At 43.4% G+C, this 24,008-nt stretch overlaps 1 protein-coding gene across 1 annotated transcript in view; it reads left to right on the top strand.

The window, feature by feature from the left end:
* The window catches only part of ACSS1 (acyl-CoA synthetase short chain family member 1), a 45,710-nt gene that overhangs the window by 11,611 nt on the left and 10,091 nt on the right, over positions 1-24,008 (top strand). Inside the window, exons 3-9 of the mRNA XM_077335227.1 lie at positions 8,156-8,355; positions 9,164-9,339; positions 10,687-10,839; positions 12,990-13,137; positions 14,236-14,373; positions 15,166-15,258; positions 23,610-23,722. Of these exons, the coding sequence (XP_077191342.1) occupies positions 8,156-8,355; positions 9,164-9,339; positions 10,687-10,839; positions 12,990-13,137; positions 14,236-14,373; positions 15,166-15,258; positions 23,610-23,722 (1,021 nt within the window). The remainder of the gene's footprint in view (positions 1-8,155; positions 8,356-9,163; positions 9,340-10,686; positions 10,840-12,989; positions 13,138-14,235; positions 14,374-15,165; positions 15,259-23,609; positions 23,723-24,008) is intronic.

Raw genomic sequence — 24,008 nt, 5'->3', positions numbered from 1 at the left:
ATTGTCATGTATGACCATAGTAACTTTTAGGGATGGGCATGAACCGGGAAAATTGAGGTTCATATAGGTTTGTGGTTCATGGGTCTGCATGAACCTCAAGTCAATACAAACCTTTCTGTTTCCCAAACCGATTTGGTTCCTGATGCGGTAGAATGGCTCCCCTGCAGGCTAGAGATGCCAAACTCACTGTGGAGCCCTAAGTCTCATCTGTCTGGCTCACATGCTTCAACTGCTAAAGGATGGGAGCACTGTCATGGGGGCTGCCTGGGATATGCCCTCCCTTGCTGGAGTTGGGGTGTTAGGTAGACTCAGAGCTCTGAGCCACCCTGTTTCTCTGTCCATTCCTTGCAGAGGAACTTAGCCTGTGGGTACCTTGAATGAGGACATACACTCTCTTCCTTCTCATGAACATCCCTGTGTTCCATGTGGATGAGAGTAAGTAAGGATGCTTGTTGTGTGTGGAAGAACCCCCTCCCACAAGCCAGGCACCAAACCCATCCTACTATTCTTCTGGAGCCTGGCCATAGCACTGCTTTCCCATAGCCTCGTTCTGTTGATCTATTCTGGAGTCTCTCCTTGCCCAAAGACACCAAAAACAGGATGACTCTGAACGACAGCTAAGCCCTTCTTCCCAACAGAGCTCTGAGTCCACCTCACACAATACCAGCTATCCAGAGCTAGGCACAATAGGGGAAGGGATCCTCAGCCAAGGAGCCTAGTAGCTAAGCCCCTCTACTCAGCACAAGCAGAAGGACAGATGTCTCCTGAAGCACCAAAATCCAGCCCCACTATTCAGATTGAGAAATGTCATGTCAAACTAACCCTACTTTTTTTTTTTAGAAAGTTGCTACCTTGCTGGATCAGGGGAATGCTGGGATATAGTTTATCTTGATTTCAATAAAGTTTTTAAATAAGATTACACATATTCTTGTTGACAAGTTGGTAAAATGTGGTATGGATTCTATTACTTTTAGGTGGATCGATAACTGGTTGACGGAACGTACCCAAAGGGTGCTTGTTAATGGTTCATCGTCCTCTTGTAGAGGAATAACAAGTGGAGTGCTTCAGAATATATTGTTCAATGTATTCATAAGTGATTTGGATGATGATACTAAACTGGGAGGGGTAGCAAACACACCAGATGACAGAATCAGGATACAGGATGATCTTGACAGGCTGAAAAAATGAACTAAAATGAATGAAATGAATTTCAATAGTGATAAATGTAAAGTTTTGCATTTAGGTAGGAAAGATCACATGCATTGTTGTAGGATGGGAGAGACTTGTCTTGGCAGTACTATGTGTGAAAAGAATCTACGGGTCTTAATAGGCCAAACACTAAACATGAGTCAGCTGTGTGACTTGGTGGCTAAAAAGGCAAATGGGATTTGGGGCTACATCAAAAGAAGTATAGTATCCAGAATACATGAGGTGATTGTTACCACTTTACTCGGCTCTGGTAAGACCTCAGAGTACTGTGTTCAGTTTTGGGCACCACAATTGAAGAAGGATGTAGACAAACTGGAGCATGTTCAGAAGGGGGCAATGAAAATGGTGAGGTGCTTGGGAGACCAAGACATATGAAGCAAAGTTCATGGAGCTTTATCTGTTCAGCATGGAGAGAAAACAACTAAGAGGTATCTTATTTCCAGTATCTCTCTCCCTCTAATGATGTGTTGTGAAAACTCTTGACAAAAAAAAGTTGTGTGTTAGCAGGGCATATATACCATTCTGCTTCCATACAGCAGAATGGGAGCTCTCTTATTGGTAGTAAGCAATGCCTGTTGAGCTTTGGAGGGCTACTGTTGGTGTTTTCAGTGTTATAGAAGTCCATCCCTCCCGTACTTTGACAATCAGTTGATCAGTGCCAGCGTGTCTGCTGAGGATACTGACAAAACATACATTGCCAAACCTCATCGGAAAACCACATGGAGAGTTGTGGGAGGTTCATGCAGGTGTGATTGCACAGACCTCAGGTCATGAAGCATGACCCAGGCGATTTTCTTGGAGTTTTAATGTTCCTGAGCTGGGTCCTGCCTGTTCCTAGTAACTATAGCCATAGCCTTGAAAGTGAGGTCACTAACTTCTCAGTATTAATATACATTTTCACTGCCAGAGTTCAGTTCAAAAACAGATAATGTAATAGCTGGCTTTCAAGGGTTACCAAGTCCCTCTTTTACTTTTCCAGACAACCATAAATATTGCATTGTCTTCAGACACCATACAAAAACAGTTTCCAGGCGGTTCTGTTTTAACATAGCTGCATCTTATATAGCAAATACAAACTTATAGTTCATTACAGATTTTATCTTTATTCAGCCTCACTGAGTAGGTCAATACAAAATCAGATAAGAGGTTCCAAAAACATTTAGTATACTTATTCAGATTGCTATCTTATTTCCTAGATCTTGATGGAATAGAAATTATGCAAAAATAATGTGGCTCAGTAATTCTTGCAGCATTGTCCCATACTCTTAAATCCTTAGACTAGCATGTCTAAGACTAATCTTGGTGTTTACCGATGCAGTTTATGGAATGCACACAGGCAGTTGCAATTAATCAAGTGTCACACTCAAGGCAGAGCCTGGTGCTTTTACTTTACCTGGAACTTCCCAGATACAATTAATCAAGGCAAAAGACAGAGCAAAGTCAACAAACTGATCCAGAAGATCAGGGAGGCAACAGTTTCCATCCAAGGCTCAGGAAAGCAGGGAGTTTTATGGGTGATAGAATCATAGAATCTTTACACCATTCCTGCGGAGCGGTACAAATAAAAGCCTAGGGGGTAAAGGGGTAAAGGGGAGGAGAAGGGGCGGGCCAAATCTGTGATAAAAAGTCCAAGTGTCATTCCAGGGCCAAGTGGCCAATAGCCGTGCTTTGCACGGCTCCCCATTGGCTGCTTGTCCCATCCTCGGTTGGCCTGGCTGGGGAGTCGCCGCGCTAAGGGAAGATGCCGCGGGCGCCACGGTCTAAATAAAGCGATAAGGGCAGGTGGGGTGGAGTTAGGGCGGGCTCGGTCCGGGATAAAAACTTGGAGGAGCGAATCAGGAGCTGCAAAGCGGCACTCCAGGGCCAAGTGTCCAATTGGGACGCCACGCCTCCAACTCTGCAGTCCTCCCGAACAGCCATCCTCGCCGGATGGCTGCCAGGGAGGACACTCGCCCCGCTCCCTTGCCGCTGGAATGACTACTTGGGAGGCATGAAGCACCTCCCGAACTGCCCCCCCCTCCGAGTTTGCCAGCATGCCACTGCCCGCCGCCATTACCTCCGCCTTGCCAGGGCACGTCGCAGCCTCCGAGGAAGCAGTGGCGGCGGCAGCAGCGGCTCTGGACGCAGCGGCGGCTGCGGTGCCACCGGCCGCCGACCAGACGCCTCCCCGCTGGCCCACACACAGACGCGCGCCCACCGTGGCTGGCTGCCCCCAGCCCATGTGCCTGCGCCGCCGCCGCCAACACAGCATGGGCCGCCGAGGCACACAGCTCCAAGAGTAGCGGCAGGGCCAGCCGCTGCTGCCTGCCGCCCGCCCGCTGACTACGGATGTCAGCCACCACCCTCCAGCCCCGATCGCTGCTCTGCACACTCCGGCCCCGATCTACGCCGTCATCAACAACGGTAGGCCACGCCCCGCCCGTCCAGCATGCAGCCGAGCCGCTACCGGAGCCTTCCGGCCCGCCACATCCCCGCCCTCACCTGTGGGGGGGGGCGCGGGAAACGCTGCAGGCTGCCCCGGGAAGGATCTCATCTGTGCTAGCGCCCACTGTATTTAGGAGACAGCGGGCTTATTTTCTAGTTTTTAAATAAAATGGGCTTTCCCCCTAGTCATAGAATAATAGAGTTGGAAGGGACATCATGGGTCATCTAGTCGAACCCCCTGCACAATGCTGGACACTCACATCCAAATCACTCATCTACTGTAACCTGCCACCCCTCTGAGCCTTCACAGAATCAGCCTTTCTGTCAGATGGCTATCCAGCGTCTGTTTAAAAATTTCCAAAGATGGAGAACCCACCACCTTCCGAGGAAGCCTGTTCTACTGAGAAACTGCTCTGTCAGGAACTTCTTCAGGGTCCGGGTCCAAAGTTTGGAAACTGAAGCAGGAGACAAAATTTGGGTTTCTAACTGAAAAAGGAAGCACAGATTTATCAGACAGAATGCAAAGCAACACTCTGTTTACTGAGGAAATCATGTTACAGAGTGGTGGTAGTGTGGTTGCTTCCACAATGAGCTCTGTTCAGCATCTTTCTTCTGTTAGTCTAATTAGCTGACTCATCCTGAAAGCATTTGTGTTACTTCTCCACTTGTTATTCCTGTTCCTGCAATGACTGTGCTTCAGGAGTTAGTGCCAATCACCATTGTGCAATTAAACAGGCACTTTTTCATCTTAAATAGGCTGTCAAATACTCTCTCTGTCTTCTGTACTTTGCTGATTCAGTAGATTCTGGTGGTGACTGAGACTGATTCCTGTCCCATTATCTGCCAGAATGAGCAACACTCATTCTCAAATGCTTCTTTCACTAGATGCTTCTTCCACATGCATCTGTTCACTGGATCTGATTCTACATGCATCTATTCAGACAGGCATTCCACAGGTATAGTTCCTGATTCTTCTATTCCGTCATCCTTGGAGGAGGGAAGCACACCCAGCCAAGAACTCCTATGCCTTGCTGAGCAATATGCACTGCATAGCACAGTGTGTTGGTGGAAACAGATGAGGAGGGAACTTAATCCTAAATCAAATTTCCTAATTTCTTTTGGTGCTTTTGGGATGTATAAAGGATATTGCTTTATGTTGAGTTGAGTCTAGAAAGTCAGATTCACCATGATTGTTTGGTCTCTGATAAACTAGGTTATAACTATGGATGTCTGTGGACTTTGGGGATACACTAACATAGTTCTATAGTGCTATTTGTCTTGTTTTCTTTTTTAAATCTCCTTTTGTTAGAGACTTCAACACACCTGTGTTGCATGAAAACCACTTGTAGATAGGTAGAAGTCCTATTCATAGCACTAAGATTTACTGAAGAGAACTGAAGATATATTGTTTATTCCTAGCAAGAGATCAAATATCTTATGTGCAAGATTGTCTAGAATGGGACAGAAGCATACAATTCTTAGATGCATTTTTGTAGAAAGAAAATGAATTAACTAAGTAATAGTTTGATTTTATTCCATGTTTTTAACAATGCCTGTCATCTAATCAACCCCAGTGTTATAAAAACAATTTGGCTCAGCTACTGCTAGCCAGATAGCAGTTATCAGGGCCAGTGAGAGAGAAAAAGCAGGTGACCGGTAAGATAAAACAAGTTTGAAGGGAGGAGGAGAAAGGCAAGGAAAGTCTGACTTCCTTAACAAAAAAGCCAGATGTAAATAATTAGAACATGTGACTTATTTTATTTACTGTGTCTATACACATAGTTTTGCTTGTTTGCAAAGTAAATAATCCTTACTTCTTACTTGTGTCATCTGGGAACATATGAAAAATATGGTGGGAGATTATTACCTATCACCATTTTGGGTTGTTCAATATGGAGGGAGGTGGTTGGTGCCAAATGTCCTGTTCAATTAAAATAGGAGTCCATTGGAAGACAAGTGGTGATTTGTTGCAAGGCATCAACAGAATACACAGACAAATGATTAGGTCTCTCCCCTCCTCATCTGGTCTCAGATATGAAGGCTGTGTTTCCAGGCAGCATTTGACTGCAGTGACAGGACTTGGTGTACGTGACCCAGTCACCACTGAAGTGATAAGTGTTGGTGATGTCTGAAGTGTTGATGTTTAGCAAGTCTGGTGGTATTTCAGTCATGTGATGCAGTATTTCCTGTTTGTTGAGGTTTGTGACTGTGTTTCTGGGCACTTAGGTTGCAGCAGTAGCTGTGGCTATATTTCCTGTATACATGAAGTACATTGAAGCCAAAACAGATGTGATTCAAGTCCCTATAGCAGGGGTAGTCAAACCACGCCCCCCAGATGTCCATGGACTACAATTCCCATGAGCCCCTGTCAGCATTTGCAAATGCTGGCAGGGGCTTATGGGAATTGTAGTCCATGGACATCTGGAGGGCCGCAGTTTGACTACCCCTGCCCTAGAGTGTTCTCTCTCTCTCTCTTCCCCTCTGTCTCCCTTTTCTTCTGCAGCCCACCCTCTCTTTCTCTTTATGATTGAAGAGATGTTGAATGAGAAAGGTATGTAGAAAAGGCAGGCAAAGACTATTATAATGTTCAGAAAGCTACTTTTTAGGCACAGATGATGTGATGTCCATGTGTAGAGTCGTCTCTTGGGTTGTTGGAAGAGTGTTTGCTATGACCATTGTATTCTCTTGACAAAATTCTACCAGCCTGTGCCCTGCTTCATTTTGTACTCCAAGGCCAAACTTGCCTGTTATCCCGGTTATCTTTTGGCTTCCTACTTTAGCATTCCAATCCCCCATGATGATAAGCACATCATTTTTTGGCGTTGCTTCTAGAAGGTGTTGTAGGGCTTCATAGAACTGATCAACTTCATCCTCTTCCGCAGCAGTGGTTGGGGCATAGACCTGGATCACTGTGATGTTGAATGGTTTGCCTTGGATTCGAACTGAGATCATTCTGTCATTTTGGGGATTGTATCCCAAGACTGCTTTTCCTACTCTCTTATTGATTATGAAGGCTACTCCATTTCTTCTGCGAGATTCTTGTCCACAGTAGTATACCTGATGGTCATCTGAATTAAATTCACCCATTCCTGTCCATTTTAGTTCACTGATTCCTAAAATGTCGATGTTCAGTCTTGTCATTTCTTGTTTGACCACGTCCAGCTTGCCTTGATTCATGGATCTGACGTTCCAGGTTCCTATGGAATAAAAATCTTTACAGCATCGGATTGTCTTTTCGCCACCAGTTACTTCCACTATTGAGCGTCCTTTCGGCTTTGGCCCAGTCGCTTCATTCATTCTGGTGCTACTCGTACTAGCCGTCTGCTCATCCCCAGTAGCATATTGGACACCTTCCGACCTGAGGGGCTCATCTTCCGGCGTCATATCGTTATGCCTATTGGAACTGTCCATAGAGTTTTCATGGCAAAGATACTGGAGTGGTTTGCCATTTCCTTCTCCAGTGGATCACCTTTTGTCAGAGCTCTCAGCTATGACCTGTCCGTCTTGGGTGGCCCTGCACGGTATAGCTCATAGCTTCACTGAACTACGCAAGCCCCCTTGCCACAACAAGGCAGCGATCCTTGAAGGGGGGACTGCTTCATAGAGCTGTTTTAACTTATCACAGTTAAGTGCAAAAATTGTCCACATGAAGCAGGCTCCAGAATTTGAATCTAAGCCAAATGTATGCTTCCATCAAAGTATTCTTTTATAAATTTGGACTGAACCAGTGTCTAGTTTGATAAAACCAAATGTATCTGGTATCCCTGAGCTTGTCATGTCTGTGGACACCTTTGGAATTCTGACACAAGGTGGTGGGTGCAACTACAAAATGGCTGCGGCTGGAGGTGGAGCCAACACAATGTCAAGTCTTATGGTTATGCATAAGTCTAATTGTAACTCTTTAGCATTTCAGGCACAAGCTCTATTTAACAGGATATTTTGTAAAGGAATACATACAGCGAAGACTTGTGCTGTAGTGGCAACTGTTGCTGAAGCAGCTTTTTAAAAATTTGCACAACTAACCAGATTTCCAGTGGCCAATAAGAAACCCTGCTGGGCAAAAGCCCCACCTAGCTCTGTGCACTTTCTAAAAACACTTGAGTGAGCACCAGGAAACCTGTTGGCGGGCGTCATAGCACCCACAGGCACAAGGTTGGGGACCCCTGCGATAATCCTATTGTGTCAAAACAAAGTAGGTTTCCATAGTGCAGAAATATTGATTTCTGAGAACTGTGTCAATTTAGGTATGACATAGTAAAAATGTATTTACATTTCAGACAATACCATAAATTGTTATTGGTTTTTACACTGTTAATCTTTTTCAGCCTAACACACTCAGTCTTTATAATCTTATCTCAGTATTAATAGAAGGAAATTGATATTGAGCAGAAACAAATATTGCACAGGTGACAACTATAGTAGACGGTTGGGCTACCAATTATGTATTTTTTCTTAGTAGATCTATATATTTTTCACTGAAACACTGTTTAACAAAGTGAAACACAAACATCTTCTATTTCAGGGAGCTTCTGGATATGACCTGCCAACTTGCTAATACCTTGAAGAAAAATGGTATAAAAAGGGGCGACCGAGTTGCTGTCTATATGTCCGTGTCCCCACTAGCAGTGGCTGCTATGTTGGCTTGTGCAAGAATTGGTGCTGTTCACACAGTCGTTTTTGCTGGATTCAGCGCAGAATCCTTAGCAGGAAGGATCAACGACTGTAAGTAATTTTCGTAGTGCTGGGAAGGATAATCAACACTTCTAGTATGACTTCTTTTCATGGTGTATAGCAAATAAACCTTCAAAGAAAGTTACTGATGCACCTTTAGTCTATTTTTTAAGGACACAGGCCACACTACAACAGTGTGTGCTGCACATTTCCATGCATACATTATGCATTTCTATTTAGAATGTAGACTGTTGTTGTAGGTCATGGTGCCTCCAGATTCACCTGGAGAGCAGAGGGTTGTGGCAGGCTTGGCAGAGATCATGACTCTTCCCTCTAGGCACAATGCAAAGCCAAGCAATGCTTTATTGTTGAGTTCATACTGTGATTACATTCACCCAGCCTCTGCTACAAGGTGGCAATCCAATCTTCTTCTACTGGCCACCCTCATGTGTGCAGTGCTATGGCATTTAAGGCTTCCCCCAGAGCTTCATTCCCACTCACCCTCCAACCTAGTCAGTTCTTCTCATGATAAAGGGCATGCCTTTTTTACTCAGGGTTGCTGACACTGTGCTCCAACCATGCCCTACTGAATGCATGACTGGACTCTCCTGAGATGGGTCTCCCATGCCCATGGCCCTGAACTGCACCAAACAAGGTTGATGTTGAGGACATAGCCACTCCCCCATGGTCCTAGGCATACCTGGGCCTGACCAGTTCTTCAACATGGTCAAATGCATACATGCAGCCCAGTATTTGACATAGATTTGTGGAATTTAGAATGTGACTTGTTATTATTATTAATTATAATTACCTTACACAGAAACAATATTCTAATGCTGCATATGATTTCTGTTGCTAGCTGAATGCAAAGCAGTTATCACCTGTAACCAGGGACTCAGAGGAGGACGGATTATAGAGCTGAAGAAGACTGTGGATGAAGCTGTTAAGAACTGTCCAAGTGTCAAGTGTGTCTTTGTAGCTCAGAGAACAACCAACAAAATCTGCTTGGGGAGTCATGATATTCCGCTTGAAGAAGTATGTTGATGATGCTCAGTGTTCCTCTTTTAAACCAGGTACTCCTATAGGGCATGAGACTGTTTTATCTCAGCAAGTTTTACGATGTGAGAGACGAGCTGAAAGCTGGAGTTGCATTTTTCATGTTAGGCAAGTACAGGGAGAACCTTCTTATCCTTGTGGTTACAAACACAACTAGAAGTGCAGGCAGCATCCCAGACAGCAGCAGCAACCTTTTCACCAGAATTCTTCTATATTCATTGCAACAACCCAACTTACCACATTGTGCAGGTGTACTAGTACTGCAAATTTAGCAAGCACCCCTTCTATTCCTTCATCCAAATCATTTATGAATATGTTGAACAACACAGGGCCCAGGACAGATCCCTGGGGCACTCCACTTGTCACTCCTCTCCAAGAGGATGATGCACCTTTTGGGTGCAATCTGTCAACCAGTTATTGATTCACATAAAAGTAATAGGATTCGTACCACATTTTACCAACTTGTCAACAAGAGTATCATGCAGAACCTTATAAAAAGGCTCCTTATCCTTCACTCACATGAATTCCAAAGCAACCTTCATGTAAGCATGCTCTAAAGCTGAAAACTAAGAACCATTAGCACTGGTAAAATACTTCCTATCAAGCCCGCTGTTGTGGATTTAAAAAATGCCTGTTATCTCTTGGGTCATGGAACCATTTGTCAAACCTCACAGCAAATATTGCCATGGAGACCTCAAGCTGGATGTGTTCTGGACAGAGGCAAACATTTATAGATGTTAACACCTGTGTTTCACTTAAATCAAAAGGAGGACAGGTGGTGTCTGTTTTTCAGAGCCTGCTGATTGTTTTGCATTCATATTTTGCCCTTTCTCTTTACTTGATCTTGTTCTTTTGAGTAAATTTAAGCAAATAGAGCATTATCTTAGGCTTGGGTTGAAAACATTTTATGAGACAATTCTTACTAAATTACAAGTGATTGCCCTGAGTTCTGGTATGGGAAGGGCTTGGCCCAATCCCATTTTGGCACCAGTGCAGTAGATCAAGTCACAGTAAACCATAGGCATATTTGGGATCAGGCCCAACACTAAGTAGCAATTCCCATCCAGCACGTTCATGGCTCCTGGATTGAAATGCCAGCATGACTGAGCTGGCTTGTGACAGCAGCAGTGGTAGCTGTGGCACAGCCTGTCTGTGCTTGAGCTTAGCTGGGTTTGAGGGACCTGACAGCAGAGTAGCATGGCATAGTAGTAGGTTTGTTCTTACTACACTATTGGCACAAGAAATGAAACTGTAACTCTGAAGCAAGACATTGCTTTAATTCTGAGGCATTTACAAATGGGAAAATATTCCTTTTTTTTCTTTTAGGAGATGGCCAAGGAGTCTTCAGTTTGCCCTCCTGAAATCATGGACAGTGAAGACATGCTTTTTATGCTTTATACCTCAGGGAGCACAGGGAAACCTAAAGGGATTGTTCACACCCAGGCTGGCTATCTGCTTTATGTTGCCTTAACACACAAGGTACCTGTGTAATCATACCTGTAAGGAAAGGACAATGGGTGTTTTATGGGGGCAGTTGTGAGAAAAATAGTAAACAAGTGTTGTATTAGTCATCTTTGGAAGTTATCATGGAAGAAAAGTTCTTTGACTCTTATGCACAAGGCTTAAATTCACACATGCACCAACTTCTAGCAGGCTCAGATTTAAGTTCCACAGAGGTCCAAGCCAAAACTCTCACAATGCTGTTTTATGATTGGAAAAAAAATGAAATGCAAAAGCATCCTTATTTTGAAGAAGAGCTGAAGAGCTGTATTTTAACTGAAAGAATCTCAGAGGAGCTTACAATTGCCTACCCTTCCTCTCCCCACAACAGACACCATGTGAGATAGGTGAGGCTGAAAGAGCTCTAAGAGAATTGTGACTGGCCCAGGTGGCTGCATGCGGAGGAGTGGGGAATCAAACTTAGTTCTCCAGGTCAGAGGCTGCCACTCTTAATCACTATACCAAGTTGTTCTCCTCTTGTTCCTGCTTTGTTCTTGTCCTGTTTCAAAAGGCAGCTGAGATTCAGGCATGAGCTGTGTCCTGAGCCCAGAGAGGCAGGGGGGAGGGAGGGGATCAAGGACTATAGGTAAGATTAACAGTACAGAATCTTCCCTGCCAAGTCACTACACTACACTGTCTAAAATGGATTGCTCTTTCAGAGGTCAGTCATCATTTGCTATAATTGGTTGCTACAATTGTATATGTTTTGGTATATGCTATGTGATGTCCTGATAAGGCCCCAGTGATTTGAAGGCTTCACCAGGTCAGGTCCTCTGGAAATAAAAAATTAAGTCTTAAATAGAAAAATGTTTCTTTTAAACAACTGCAAATCAAACGTTCATGTCCCGCTGTCCCTCAGATTATTGTAACCATTATGAATCATTATGAATCTAGTCCTTTCCCCTCATCAAATTACAAAGGCCAGATTTCCCTGCTCTTCTCCCCTAGACAGTACTTCACAGGCCTGTTTGGCCTGAAAGTTTCGTGTTGATGCTGATGGAGGATTGCCTCCACAGTCTTCTTTCTGATCCTGGTGAGACATTCTTAGGGTTTGGAAATTCCTGGAGAAATTTGAGGCTGGGAGCTGGGGAGGGCATAATTTCAGGAGGGACCTCAACAGGGTGTAAAGCCATAGAAACCACCCTCCAAAGCTGCCTTTTTCCCAAGAGAGCTGATCGCTGTAGTTTGAAGATTGTCTCCAGGCTCCACCTGGATGTTGGCACATCCCTCTTTTCATCCCTCACACAGATGCAGCCCAAGATCTTCTAGCCTCTTCCTGGCTATCTGTGCCTCAAAGAAGTGTCCCCTCCTCTGTTCTACAGAGCCATGAGCCAACACATGGCTGCCTAATGACCACAGTTGACTCACAGGGGCAGATGGAAGGAGGCAGTCATTCAAATACAGATGCATACCAGAATCTGAGATACTTGGTACTAAAACTACACCAGACACCAGATTCGGTGTTTATATAGTAAACCTGTGAAGCTGATCCTAGAATCACGGGTTAGGGTGCTGCCTCAGAAGTTTCACTGTGATAGCAGGCAGAGATGGTTATGCAAATATGCCAGTCACAAAAATATCATTTAATTAGATGTAAGTACAAGTGAAATAGTTTATGTGGTTGTCTGAACACATCCATATGAATACATATCTACACATGTGCCAGACCTTAGGCCTATCAAGGTCAGTCTTATTTCCAGGGTCTTTCTGCTACCTAATCTTTTTAAATGGAGATGTTGGAGCTTAAAGCTGGAATGTTGTGCATGCAATCAGATGGTAATCCACTGATCATCTACTATTGAGCCATATCTCCAATATGAGTTTATTGCTATTTTGGAGGGGAAAACAGTTATTGAAATTACAATAGTTTAGTAGTAGTAGTAGTAGTAGTAGTAGTAACTGCTGGTAGAAACCCTTTAATTTGTCCGTGCTTAATGAATTGCATAAATATTTCCAATCATGCATTTGTAGGATGAAGAAATTAAGTGACTGAAATCTATGGCTGTTCCATTTCTCCCACGACAGGGGGTGTAATATGTAACTGTCCAATGAAAAAAGTCAAGAAACATCTGTCAAAAAAATAACACAAACACATTAACACAAACTTAATCTTATTGCCTTTTTTGCAGCATGTATTTGACTACAAGCAAGACGATGTTTTTGGCTGTGTGGCTGACATTGGCTGGATCACAGGACACAGCTATGTTGTATATGGGCCACTCTGCAATGGAGGCACCACAGTTCTGTTTGAAAGCACACCAATTTATCCTGATCCAGGTGACTTTAGTAGAAAGTGCAGATATATAATGCGGAAATACTATTGGAAAAAAAGACTGCATGTTCTGAGCTGAAGCTGACTGCTGTAGCTGGAGTGAATATTCAGAAAGGGAGCTTGGATGTTATTAATTTACAAATCCTCACAGTAGTTGTGATTGCTCCATGCAGAATTTACTATCAAACAATGCTTTTGTTAACTACTTACAAATGCAAAACCTTTCAGTACCTGGTGAATTACTTTGCAATTGTTATAGAACTGGCAGTGGGCAGAGTGAATCTTAGCATGTTCTGTATAATAGGGAGTTTTGTCAATACACATTGACTGTAATACATTACTCTATATGTGGCTCTTCAGAACACATTCTCCATTGTGGCCCATACCATCTGGAATGTATACTGAGCCAGCATGGTATAGTGGTTAAGAGCGGCAGTCTCTAATCTGGAGAAAGGAGTTTGATTCCCCACTTGTCCACATGCAGCCAGCTTGGTGATCTTGTGCCAGTCACCATTCTCAGAGCTCTCTCAACCTCACAGGATGTCTTTTGCGGGGAGAGGAAGTGTTGGTGAATGCTGCTTTGAGATTCCTTCAGGTACTAAAAAGCAGGGTGCAAAAAACCAGCCCTTCTTCTTCTAATGGATTTACTGTTTGGTCTTGTTCTACCGCTGAGTGTCTAGTGATGAAGTATACCCAATAGCTGCTTCAGCTCAGCAACGCAAAGCAGGATGATGAACTGTTGTATATGAGCTAACTGTTGTCAATGATGAATTAAACTGTCAAAGTGAAACCCATTGTGATTGATTATGGATATCTGAATGCTATTATTCATCAACGTAAATTAAATTTTTTGGTCCTTTTGAAAGCCTAAATAGTTTCAAGTGGATTGGCTACTTGAATGCCTACTTTTTCCTCTGGCCTCATCTGTAATTCCTTTTGCATATAAAAGCAGGTGTTTTGGTGTAAGTTCTACAATGGATACCTTTGAACAGTCATCAGCATTATAAAACAAGATTCTTATTGTACATGGAATATTCTGAGCTTGCAATGCTAAGGAGTTCGTGTCACAGACAAATTTAAGGTTGCTCTTTGGATCTTTGCAGGTCGCTATTGGGAAACCGTACAGAGGTTAAAAATTAATCAGTTTTATTGTGCCCCCACTGCATTGCGATTGTTACTGAAGTATGGAGATGAATATGTGAAGAAATATGACCGATCTTCTTTAACTACCCTTGGATCAGGTGAGGACAGGAAGGGTAAACTTGTTCCCCCCATTTGAAGTCAGCAACATGAATTTTGCTGATTTCTTTGAAAATAGAATTTTCAAGGACTTCTTGAATCCTGTGTCTAAGTGGCTGAAAAAAGATTAGTTGCATCATGGACAAAGACAGGTGAGTCTTTGTTGAGATTATGCAGTGTGTAAAACGTGTTTTGTTGAGAGAGAGTGAAAAGAGCCATATAACCCAGTGTTAAGACCAGGGTGTGGCTTTGAGTGAACTCATGTGGAACCTTGTCAGGAATGAATGTTGCAGCATCTGGAATCTGAGCCTAGAGTGCAACAGCTGAGAGATTCTGGCGTATATTAACTAGACAAAATTTTTAATACATAAATACATTAAAAACTTACCAAGGCCTAAACTAAATACATTAAAAACTAGCCAATGCCATACCCAGTCATCAGTAAGCATTTATTTGAAAAGGTGATATTGGATTGCTTCTTTTGTAGGGATTGGATTGTTGATTTTTCCTCCTAGTCTTGCACTATTGAGGCAGTGGGAGAGGAATTTGGGAAATGCTGCTGGGGTTCTTTTAATAGTATCTTTATATAAGATTCCTGTCCATGTTTTCCTTGAAAGAGTCTTTCAAGATTTGCAATCTTGTCAAGCACTCTCTTGCTTTACCCTCCTGCCTTCTTTTTTAGTTTAAGTGCTTTTCTTTTAACTATTTCTCATATGACTTGCTTTGTAGAGTTGTTACCAAATATAAATATTTTTTGCTAACAATCAATTCTTCCTTTAATGTTTGTGTTTCAGTGGGAGAACCGATAAATCATGAAGCTTGGGCATGGTTCCATAATGTGGTAGGAGATGGACGGTGCTCCCTTGTGGACACTTGGTGGCAAACAGGTAAAAACATGGCAGAAAGTAACATTCAGGGGGAAAAGTCAAGCAATGTCATGTATAGTTGCTTCTTGTAGTAACCGCTGGAACATCAGTCCTAATCACATTGCTGTGAATGAGATTGGGCATGTGGTGCTCTTTATTGCCATGTTGAGGGAAACTTATGAAAAGAATACATCATTGGTAATTCCTGGGATCAACAAGGGTTACAATGTTTGTCTAAAATGTGTGCCAAGCAGAGTCCCTGGGGTGTAGATTTATACCTGTTTAACTGTCATTCCTCACAATTAAACCACTCTGGTTAATGTTGTTCTAAAATGGGACCAGCCTCTAACAAAGAATCTCTATCAGCCTCTGTCATTACTATTTGCAAAGTTCTTTAAGAAAGATGTGGCTTTAAGTAACCACCTCATCTAGTTCCCCTTCCCTTATCCATAATTTCTAGTAGTATTTATCTAATTTTGTGATGTCAAAGCATTCTGCATGTTCTTGTGCCTGTTCTATATAATCAGCTTCCTGCAGTGGGGGAATCTGCCCCTATCAAATGGGCATTTTTGTAACCATGTCAGCAGTTTTCAGCAGTGCCTCTACCAGTTTTTGTTTTCCATATAAATGGCACAGTTCAGTTTGTTATTAAATCCATTTCAGATGAGTGCTAACCTGTAGGCAGTTAATAATAAAGGCAAGCTTGATTTATTTTTAAGTGCTTAATAATTGTCCTGACTTTTTGTGTAGGCTCAGCCCTGCATGCAAGGGAGATGGGGAGAGTGTACTCAGAGCCTTGCCTAGCCAGCATGCCTGTTCCACAGCCACTGGCTAATCATATAGCAGGATCACATCCAATGAGCAACGGATCTGTTTATGTAGTTAAGTTCTTAGGTATGGTTCAGGAACTGACTATATGAACTGAAACACAGATGGATGGTTAGGCAGAGTTGCCTGAAACTCAACCTCTCCAAGATGGAGGTCCTGTGGCTAGGCAGAAAGGTGACAGATCAGGAAGCGTGCTTACCCACCTTGGCCAGGGTGCAGCTTAGCATTCGCCTTCAGCCAGGAATTTGGGGGCAATTTTGGATGCCTCCCTATCGATGGAGGCCCAGGTCATGGGAGTAGTTTGCATGGTATTTCTCCATCTTTGCCAGGCAAGGCTACTAGTGCCCTGCCTGTCCTTGGATTGCTTGGCCACAGCGGTTCATGCAAAAGTCACCTTTAGATTGGACTTCTGTGATTTGCTCTATGCAGACCTACCCTTGTCCTTGACCCAGAAATTGCAGCTGGTGCAGAATGCACCAGTAAGTGCAGAACCAGCCCTGGTTGCTCCTTAATCCCAAGGTGGGATGCTGTCTGTGGAGTGGTGGGGGGGGGAGTGTTTATCGCCACCACAGTATGCTAGTCTTAACTGTATTGTTGTAAGGGGGGGGGGGGGGTTATTGAGGCAAATGTTTTGTTCCCCGCCACGAGCCACTTTGCAAGAGTGGCAGCCTAGAAATTAAAAAGAAAGAGAGAGAGTTGGGTTGGGGGGACAGAATGGGGAATTAATGGTTTTGCTGCATCTTGTTGTTCTTATCTGATGTATTTTTTGTCTGTGGTTTTAAGGGGTATTTTATCGGGGTTTTATACAGACATTTGTAATCTGCCAAAAGCTGCTTGGGAGTGGTGGGTAAGAAGTCTAAATAATAATAATAGTAATAATAATAATAATGATGATAATAATAATACAAAGAAAAGTCCATTCTTATATGCCGCTTTTCTCTACCCAAAGGAGTCTCAAAAAGGCTTACAGTTGCCTTCCCTTTCCTCTCCCCACAACAGACACCCTGTGAGGTAGGGTGAGGCTGAGAGAGCCCTGATATTACTGCTCAGTCAGAACAGCTTTATCAGTGCTGTGGTGAGCCCAAAGTCACCCAGCTGGCTGCATGTGGGGGAGCGCAGAATCAAACCCAGTTTGCCAGATTAGAAGTCTGCACTCCTAACCACAACACCAAACTGGCTCTTGTACAGTTGATATACATAGTATATAGTTGGATTTGACCCCAGTACACCACAGTGCAAACAGCTAATGGTGTTAAAGACAAGGGCAGGCATGCCTGGTAAATGGGGATGTAAATGCACTCCTGCTTACATGGAACTACCTCATACTGAATCAGAACTATCAAGATCAGTATTATGTACGCTGACTGGCAGTTACTCTCCAGGGTCTCAGACTGAGGACTTCCACTTTACCTGCTACCTGGCCTTTTTATATCAATGAATGAACCTAGGATCCTCTACATGCCAGCTAGATGCTCTGCCACTGAGCCACAGCCCCTCCCCAAATTGTTCTTTCTCATGTTATGCAGAGCCCATGATGCTGGATATTGTCTGCAGTTTATACATATGAAACTAAAGTGCATGCGTGCAATCATTTTTGCTATGTTTTGCTATTGCTCTTCCTACCTCTGTAATTTGTTCTTTTGGTTGACCCATACTAACTTTTACTTATATTCAGTTAATGCTAGCATTGTGATGCTACTCCCCTCCCACAGTAGATGCCACATTGGAGGTTTTGAAATGACAGATATTTAATCAAAATTAGAGTTGCTTAGACCAGTAGTCCCCAACCCCCGGTCCGGGGACTGGAACCGGTCCTTGGATCAGTAGGTACTGGGCCACGGCTCCTCCTCACCCTCCTCCCCAGCTGCTGCTTCGGGGGCTCCCTTCCGCTGGCTCACCTTTGGTGCTCTCCAGAGACCGCCATGGCTGGGGCTCCCCCTTGGCGTGGCACTGTGCAGCAGCTGCTGGCAGCGCCCTCCAGTGGGTGGCGGGAAGTCAGGGGTGCCGGCAGGAAAGCAAGTGGAGCAGGGTCTCAGGCAACATCCCTCAGCAAAACACTACCCCCCCCCTGGCCTCAGTAAAGTTGTCAAGCGTTGACCGGTCCCCGGTGATAAAAAGGTTGGGGACCACTAGCTTAGACCATTTTTCTTTAACTCAACAGGTATCAGCAGATGAACAATTAGTACAATGTTCACTTGCCAAACTAGTTATTCTCACAGAGGTTTAATTATGCTGAGATATAAGCATAGTCAACATTAGAAGTATTAGGGTGTTGTATTTCATGTATCCCGGATTTTTTGAGTATTGATTTTTTTTGCGAAGAATAAATGCTGTGCTGTTATTATGACTACTGTGAGTAAAGGGAAAGAAGTTAGTATGGATTAAATATTCTACTTCCTCACGACAATCATTTTCTTATTTTAGAATAGATGAGTGGTTTTAATGAATGTAGAAATTTTGTTAAGCACTTAAAATATTAGACATTTCATTATTAACTGGAGTTAAAATTCATCTTTTGTTATGATTGAAGATTTTTTTAACTGTAGAACCAAGGTAAACTCAAGGTTTATGTTATTTTATGATTTCACATTGTGATATTTCCTTCGAGTGTAATTACCCTGTGTCTCCTGACATCTTAAACCATCTTGTTCATTTTCCTTTCCCCCATGTGTATATATATGGGGGAAAGGAAAATAAACAATGTGATTTAAGATGTATTTATCTCATTTCCTTCCAATACTTAGTGTTTCCACTTAAAAACATTTTTATAGTTGCTGAAAACTGAGAGATTTTGATGCAATTCATTTAATCTTGAAAACAAAAGCCATAATAGTCTCTCAAAAGCTGATTACTCAGTGTAAAAAAAACAATAAAAACAAATGTATAAATTCCTGTGAGGATTTATTATTCTCCTTGAGTACAAATGGTGCATGGAAAAATAATTAATATATAAAGAATGCAGGATGTGAGTTGATTTGCTACAGTGTTAGCTCAATTGCACATCTCAATTTAAAAATAGCTCATTAATTGCTCTTTATCCTCTCTGGAACATTGCTCTCTGAAGCAGCAGTATGCCACAAGATAATCAACTTGAACAGGCATAAAGATTAGCAAATCAGGCTTACTGAATCCATTTGGAAGCATTTGGGTGAGTGGATAAGTGAGAGGGAGATTATGAGGGACTAAGTATGGTATGTGTATGAAGAGCTTGTTGTAAAAATGGTGTTAGCGTGTTTGGAAAGTTTCAAGCTTTGTTCAGTAGTATGACTTTCTGAATGAGGTATTCTGGTAGTTTCTGAGCCCTCAGTATTAACAGGGTCCTCTTGAATATATAACTTAGCACTTAAGACTCAAAACTTTGCAGCCAACTTATGGTGACCCCAGAGGGTTTTCAAAGCAAGAGAAGATCAGTAGTTTGCCATTGCCTGCCTCTGCATAATGCAGAGATTCCCAGCTAAGGGCTCATGGGGGTCCACAGCCTTTTCCCTCCTACCTTAATGGACTCGACCACAAGGTAGGGAACCAGCTGCTTCCATTGCTTCCCCCTCCTGAGTGTGAGTGAGTTCTCTCATGGTTTCTGTGCTTGGGAGGGAACGGAGCCTGTCTCTCCCCACTCAGTCCTCCTCAAGCCAGCCTGTTAACACAAGTGGTGATGTCACTTCCAGTGACATATCACTTCTGGGGGGAGTGGCAGGGAAGCATGGCCAGGTGATACCACTTTTGGGGCTCCTCAAAGCCTGAAAAATGATTTCAAGGGGCTTCTCCATGGTCAAAAAGATGCAAAAGGCTGGCGTAATGTCCCTGGTATTTCTTTGTGGCCTTCCAACCAAATAATGACCAGCCCTGACCCTGCTTAGTTTTTATGATCTGATGAGATTGGGCTAGCCTGGGTTATTCAGGTGTGGGCAAGACTCAAACTACTCCCTCTAAATCAGTGGTAGTCAACCTGTGGTCCTCCAGATGTTCATGAACTACCATTCCCATGAGCCCCTGCCAACATTGGCAGGGACTCATGGGAATTGTAGTCCATGAACATCTGGAGAACCACAGGTTGACTACCCCTGCTCTAAATAACTTGAAATAATGAGATGCAGAATGTCAGTGCCGTGCACCATACCAAGCCATTCCCAAAAAACACACACACACAAATGAACTTAAAATGGAATGCTGGCTACAACTTGAACACTAAGAGTTCATATATATATATATATTATTTCCATAACCCATGTAACATCTGATAAAGTATGTAGATACAATTTTCCCAATTTCATAGTTGTGACCTCAAGGTGAGAGATAACTCTTAACCATTTTTATACATGTGGTATAAAGCAGTGGTCCCCAACCTTTTTATCACCGGGGACCACTCAACGCTTGACAATTTTACTGCGGCCCGGTGGGGGGGGGCGTAGTTTACTCCTCTACTCTCAACCACTGCCCTAACGCTCTCTGATCGCTATGGTAATGTTTAAACATCCCTTCAAAATATGGGGCAATGAAGGCAATATCCTAAATGTGCAGGAACAGTGTTTTAAAATATTTCATAAAAATATGTAATTAGAGAAAATGCCTATTAACGTATAAGTCATGTTGGAGTCCTGGTCACCATAAATGAAAAAAGATGCGGGATTGCTGATTTATGTCAAGTAGGGGAACCCTTTCCTTCAGATTCAGAAGGCAAGCAAGAGGTAAAACCCCTTGAATAAATTACATGAATAAATTAGACTTTTTACATTTGATCTTCATGTAAATTTTTGCTTTCAACAGAACTGCATATATTTATGTAAACATTGGGATATTTTATTATTAGTCAGGCGTAATAGTCCTGTAGTTTTACTGCTGCCACTGTTTCCCCCCCCCCCCCCATATCTGAATTAGTGTTTAGCTGTAAAAGATCTGATTAAGGTTGAAATCTCTGATCTGATTTAACATTTATCCTGAATAGAAATGAGGAAGGAATGATTAAGAGGCTCGGTCTTGAATTGGAAATAATCACAGAATGCCCATAATGGGTGGGAAGGTCTAATCCTATATAATAATAGTATTTTAGTCTCATAAACCGCTTTTCAGGCAAACCATTCAAAGTGCTGTGAAAACAGCACAAGGACGTACATTCCATAATATTCTTGCTCCTCTATCATTGCTTCTGACATCAATTGCAAAGTGCATGAAATTAGGTTGAATATTGGCCTTTTATGCACTGGTGTTTTTCTTCACTTTCATTGTGCATTCCCATTGGGTTTTCTTTTTTTTCTTTTGCATTTCACCCTGTTTTCACTGTACAAGTGTGTTGAACTATTTTTTTCCAATCTGCATGTGTTTGCTCCCTTCAGCAGTTCACTTTCTGTTTTCTGTTTCTCCAAGTTTTGTGAGAGAGGTTTTGTAGCAGTTTTTTCCCCCTTGCTTCAGTCCCAAGGTAAAGGTAATTCAAAAGCATAATGATGCCCTTGGATTTTCCCTCCACCTTTTTTTCATTTAATGTACCCTCCAAAAAATAATGCAGGAGGAAGCCAGGGAGGCAGACACAGTTGAACCGGCATGGAGAATGTTTTAAACAGGCTATACCAGTGAGGCATAGGCAGCTGAGCCAGCATGGAGAAGGCTGTTCATGTCAGCTTAATTGTTTCTGTTTCCTTAGCTTCCTCCTGGATTATTAATGATGAAATGATAGGTCAATAGACTTGAATTTTAAAAAAGAAAACTTTAAATGCCTAGCTGTACTGAAGGGGAAAGAAGCACTAAACATTCAGCAAGATGGCTACCTTAATGTAAATGAAGATAGAAGAAATTTCTCCCTACAATAAAAAAAAAAATACAGCCAGCGTGAAAGTGACCAATAAAGTGACCAATCAAATGAAAAAAAAGTGCTGTGACACTATTCATTGAGGTACAGAACACATACGCCACAATTACCATGAGGAAATCAGATTTTTTAAATGTGCAAAGCGCAGGGATAGGATTCAAATTAAAGAAATGCTAATTCAAATTCTCTAATGACCAAAAGTAAGTTGTGAGTGCAGAAAGAGCCATCTTTTTCTGGCAAGCTTTATATGGAGGGTGAAGATTAGAAGAAGGAACTGCCTTGCCTTGTTACAGAAGAATTGATGGCTACCCTCCAAGTCCTTCAGCAGCACTGCAGAGAAGGAAACTGCTTAACTAAGCATATGTCTATGCCTAACTCTGCATAGAATAGCATTGTCAAACTCATTTTTGTTGTTTGTAGTACTTTTGTATCAAAACTTTCAAAATAGTTTTTGATGCCACTTCTGATGCCAGTATTGGCAGAAGGATAGGACATTCAGTTTCAGCCTAGCTACTTGTAAGATACTCTGGTAATTATATAACTTATTTAATACTAATTAAGCCCGCTGTAGCTGTAATACAGCGGGCGCTAGCCGTGTGTCCAGCCCCCCCCCCGCCGCGGCCTACCCGAGTGTTCGTTCTCCGTGGTGGGGGCCGTGCTGTTGGTGGCGGTGGCGGGGTATCTTCCGTCTTCGGCGGGTCCGGTCGCGGTTTCTGCGGCGGTGGCGGCGCTGCTCTGTTTGCCGGGGGCTGTCGTGCTGTGGGGCAGCGGCCTGACGCGGCGCGAGGCAGCGGCCTCTCGCCGCGTCAGGCTGCTGGGCAGGGATCCCCCGGCAGCCGTGCTCTGCGCGACTGCCGGGGGCTGCCTGGGGCGGCGGCTTGATGCAGTGAAAGGCGCTTTGCACCTCTCGCCGCGTCAGGCCACCGTGCAGGGAGCCCCCGGCAGCCGCACTCCGCACGGCTGCTGGGAGCTCCCTTGCTGGCGGCCTGACACGTCGGGAGGCGCTTTGCACCTCCCGATGCTTCAGGCCGCCGGCAAGAGAGCAACTGCGAGCCGCGCTCCCCGCGGCTCGCAGTTGCTCCCTTCGCCAGGGCGGGAATCGGCCGGGCCAATCGGCAGGCGCTTCATGCCTGCCGATTGGCCCGGCCGATGGTCTGTCCAGAGGAAGGGGCCAATCAGCACCCTTCCTCATCCCGGACAGAGCCCGCCCTAACTCCTCCCACAAAGCCCTTACGGTTTTATTTAGTCCGCGGCGCCCGTGGCAAACAATAAAGAGGATACGTTGATAATAAATTTGCTTTTTAATGCTATTTTATACTTGGGCTTCTACATGGAGCTCTTGCTCCACTTTCCCTATTCCTCATTGTAGCAGTTTTTCTTTGGGTTTCTGTACAACATTGTTATGCATTTGCTTACCTTACATTTCCCTAAACTTGTTTTGATACAGTCTTTCTGAGAAGTGGATTTGGACAAAAGGGGATAATTTTTCTGCACTGGATAGTGGTTGAAAGGGGAAAACATGAATAATATATCTTTTCAGAAACTCCATTGCCTCTGGAAAGCCCTTTTATTTGCAGCATTAATGAGAACAGAATGGGGAATGATTCCTCTGTGGACTAACTTGAGTTACAATCTACCTTTTATTGTAATTGGTAGCAGACCTATTCCTGTGCTTAAGGTGCCTTTTGTCAGAGAGTAGTCAGTACATTAATTTCAATTTCTTCTTTCCCTGTAATTGCTCCAGAAACTGGTGGTATTTGCATTGCTCCTCAGCCTTCAGAGAAAGGAGCTGAGGTTGTTCCAGCGATAGCAATGAGGCCATTCTATGGGATTACCCCAGTACTGCTGGATGAAAGGGTGAGTTGAAAAATGCAGTGAACTTCAGTAGAGATACTGCTTCTGAAGCTATATGTCTCATTTTATCCCTAGATGTCTAAAACATTTTAAAAATAACTTCTAATACATTATTATTAACATCAATGAAATCCTGGGGGAAGTGTATGTATAGCCAGACCACAGGTCCATCTCTTAAAGGTGCAAGTCTCAGGATGCCAAAGTCACCATAACTTCCATCATTTCAGCCACTGGCCTTTTCCCCCACCCTCATGGCAAAAGACAAAAATATTTTCATCTCCTCCCCTTC

Source organism: Paroedura picta, chromosome 1 (assembly GCF_049243985.1).
Source record: "Paroedura picta isolate Pp20150507F chromosome 1, Ppicta_v3.0, whole genome shotgun sequence".
In the NCBI taxonomy this organism is placed as follows: Eukaryota; Metazoa; Chordata; class Lepidosauria; order Squamata; family Gekkonidae; genus Paroedura; species Paroedura picta.
This window is presented reverse-complemented; position numbering and strand designations above follow the sequence as displayed.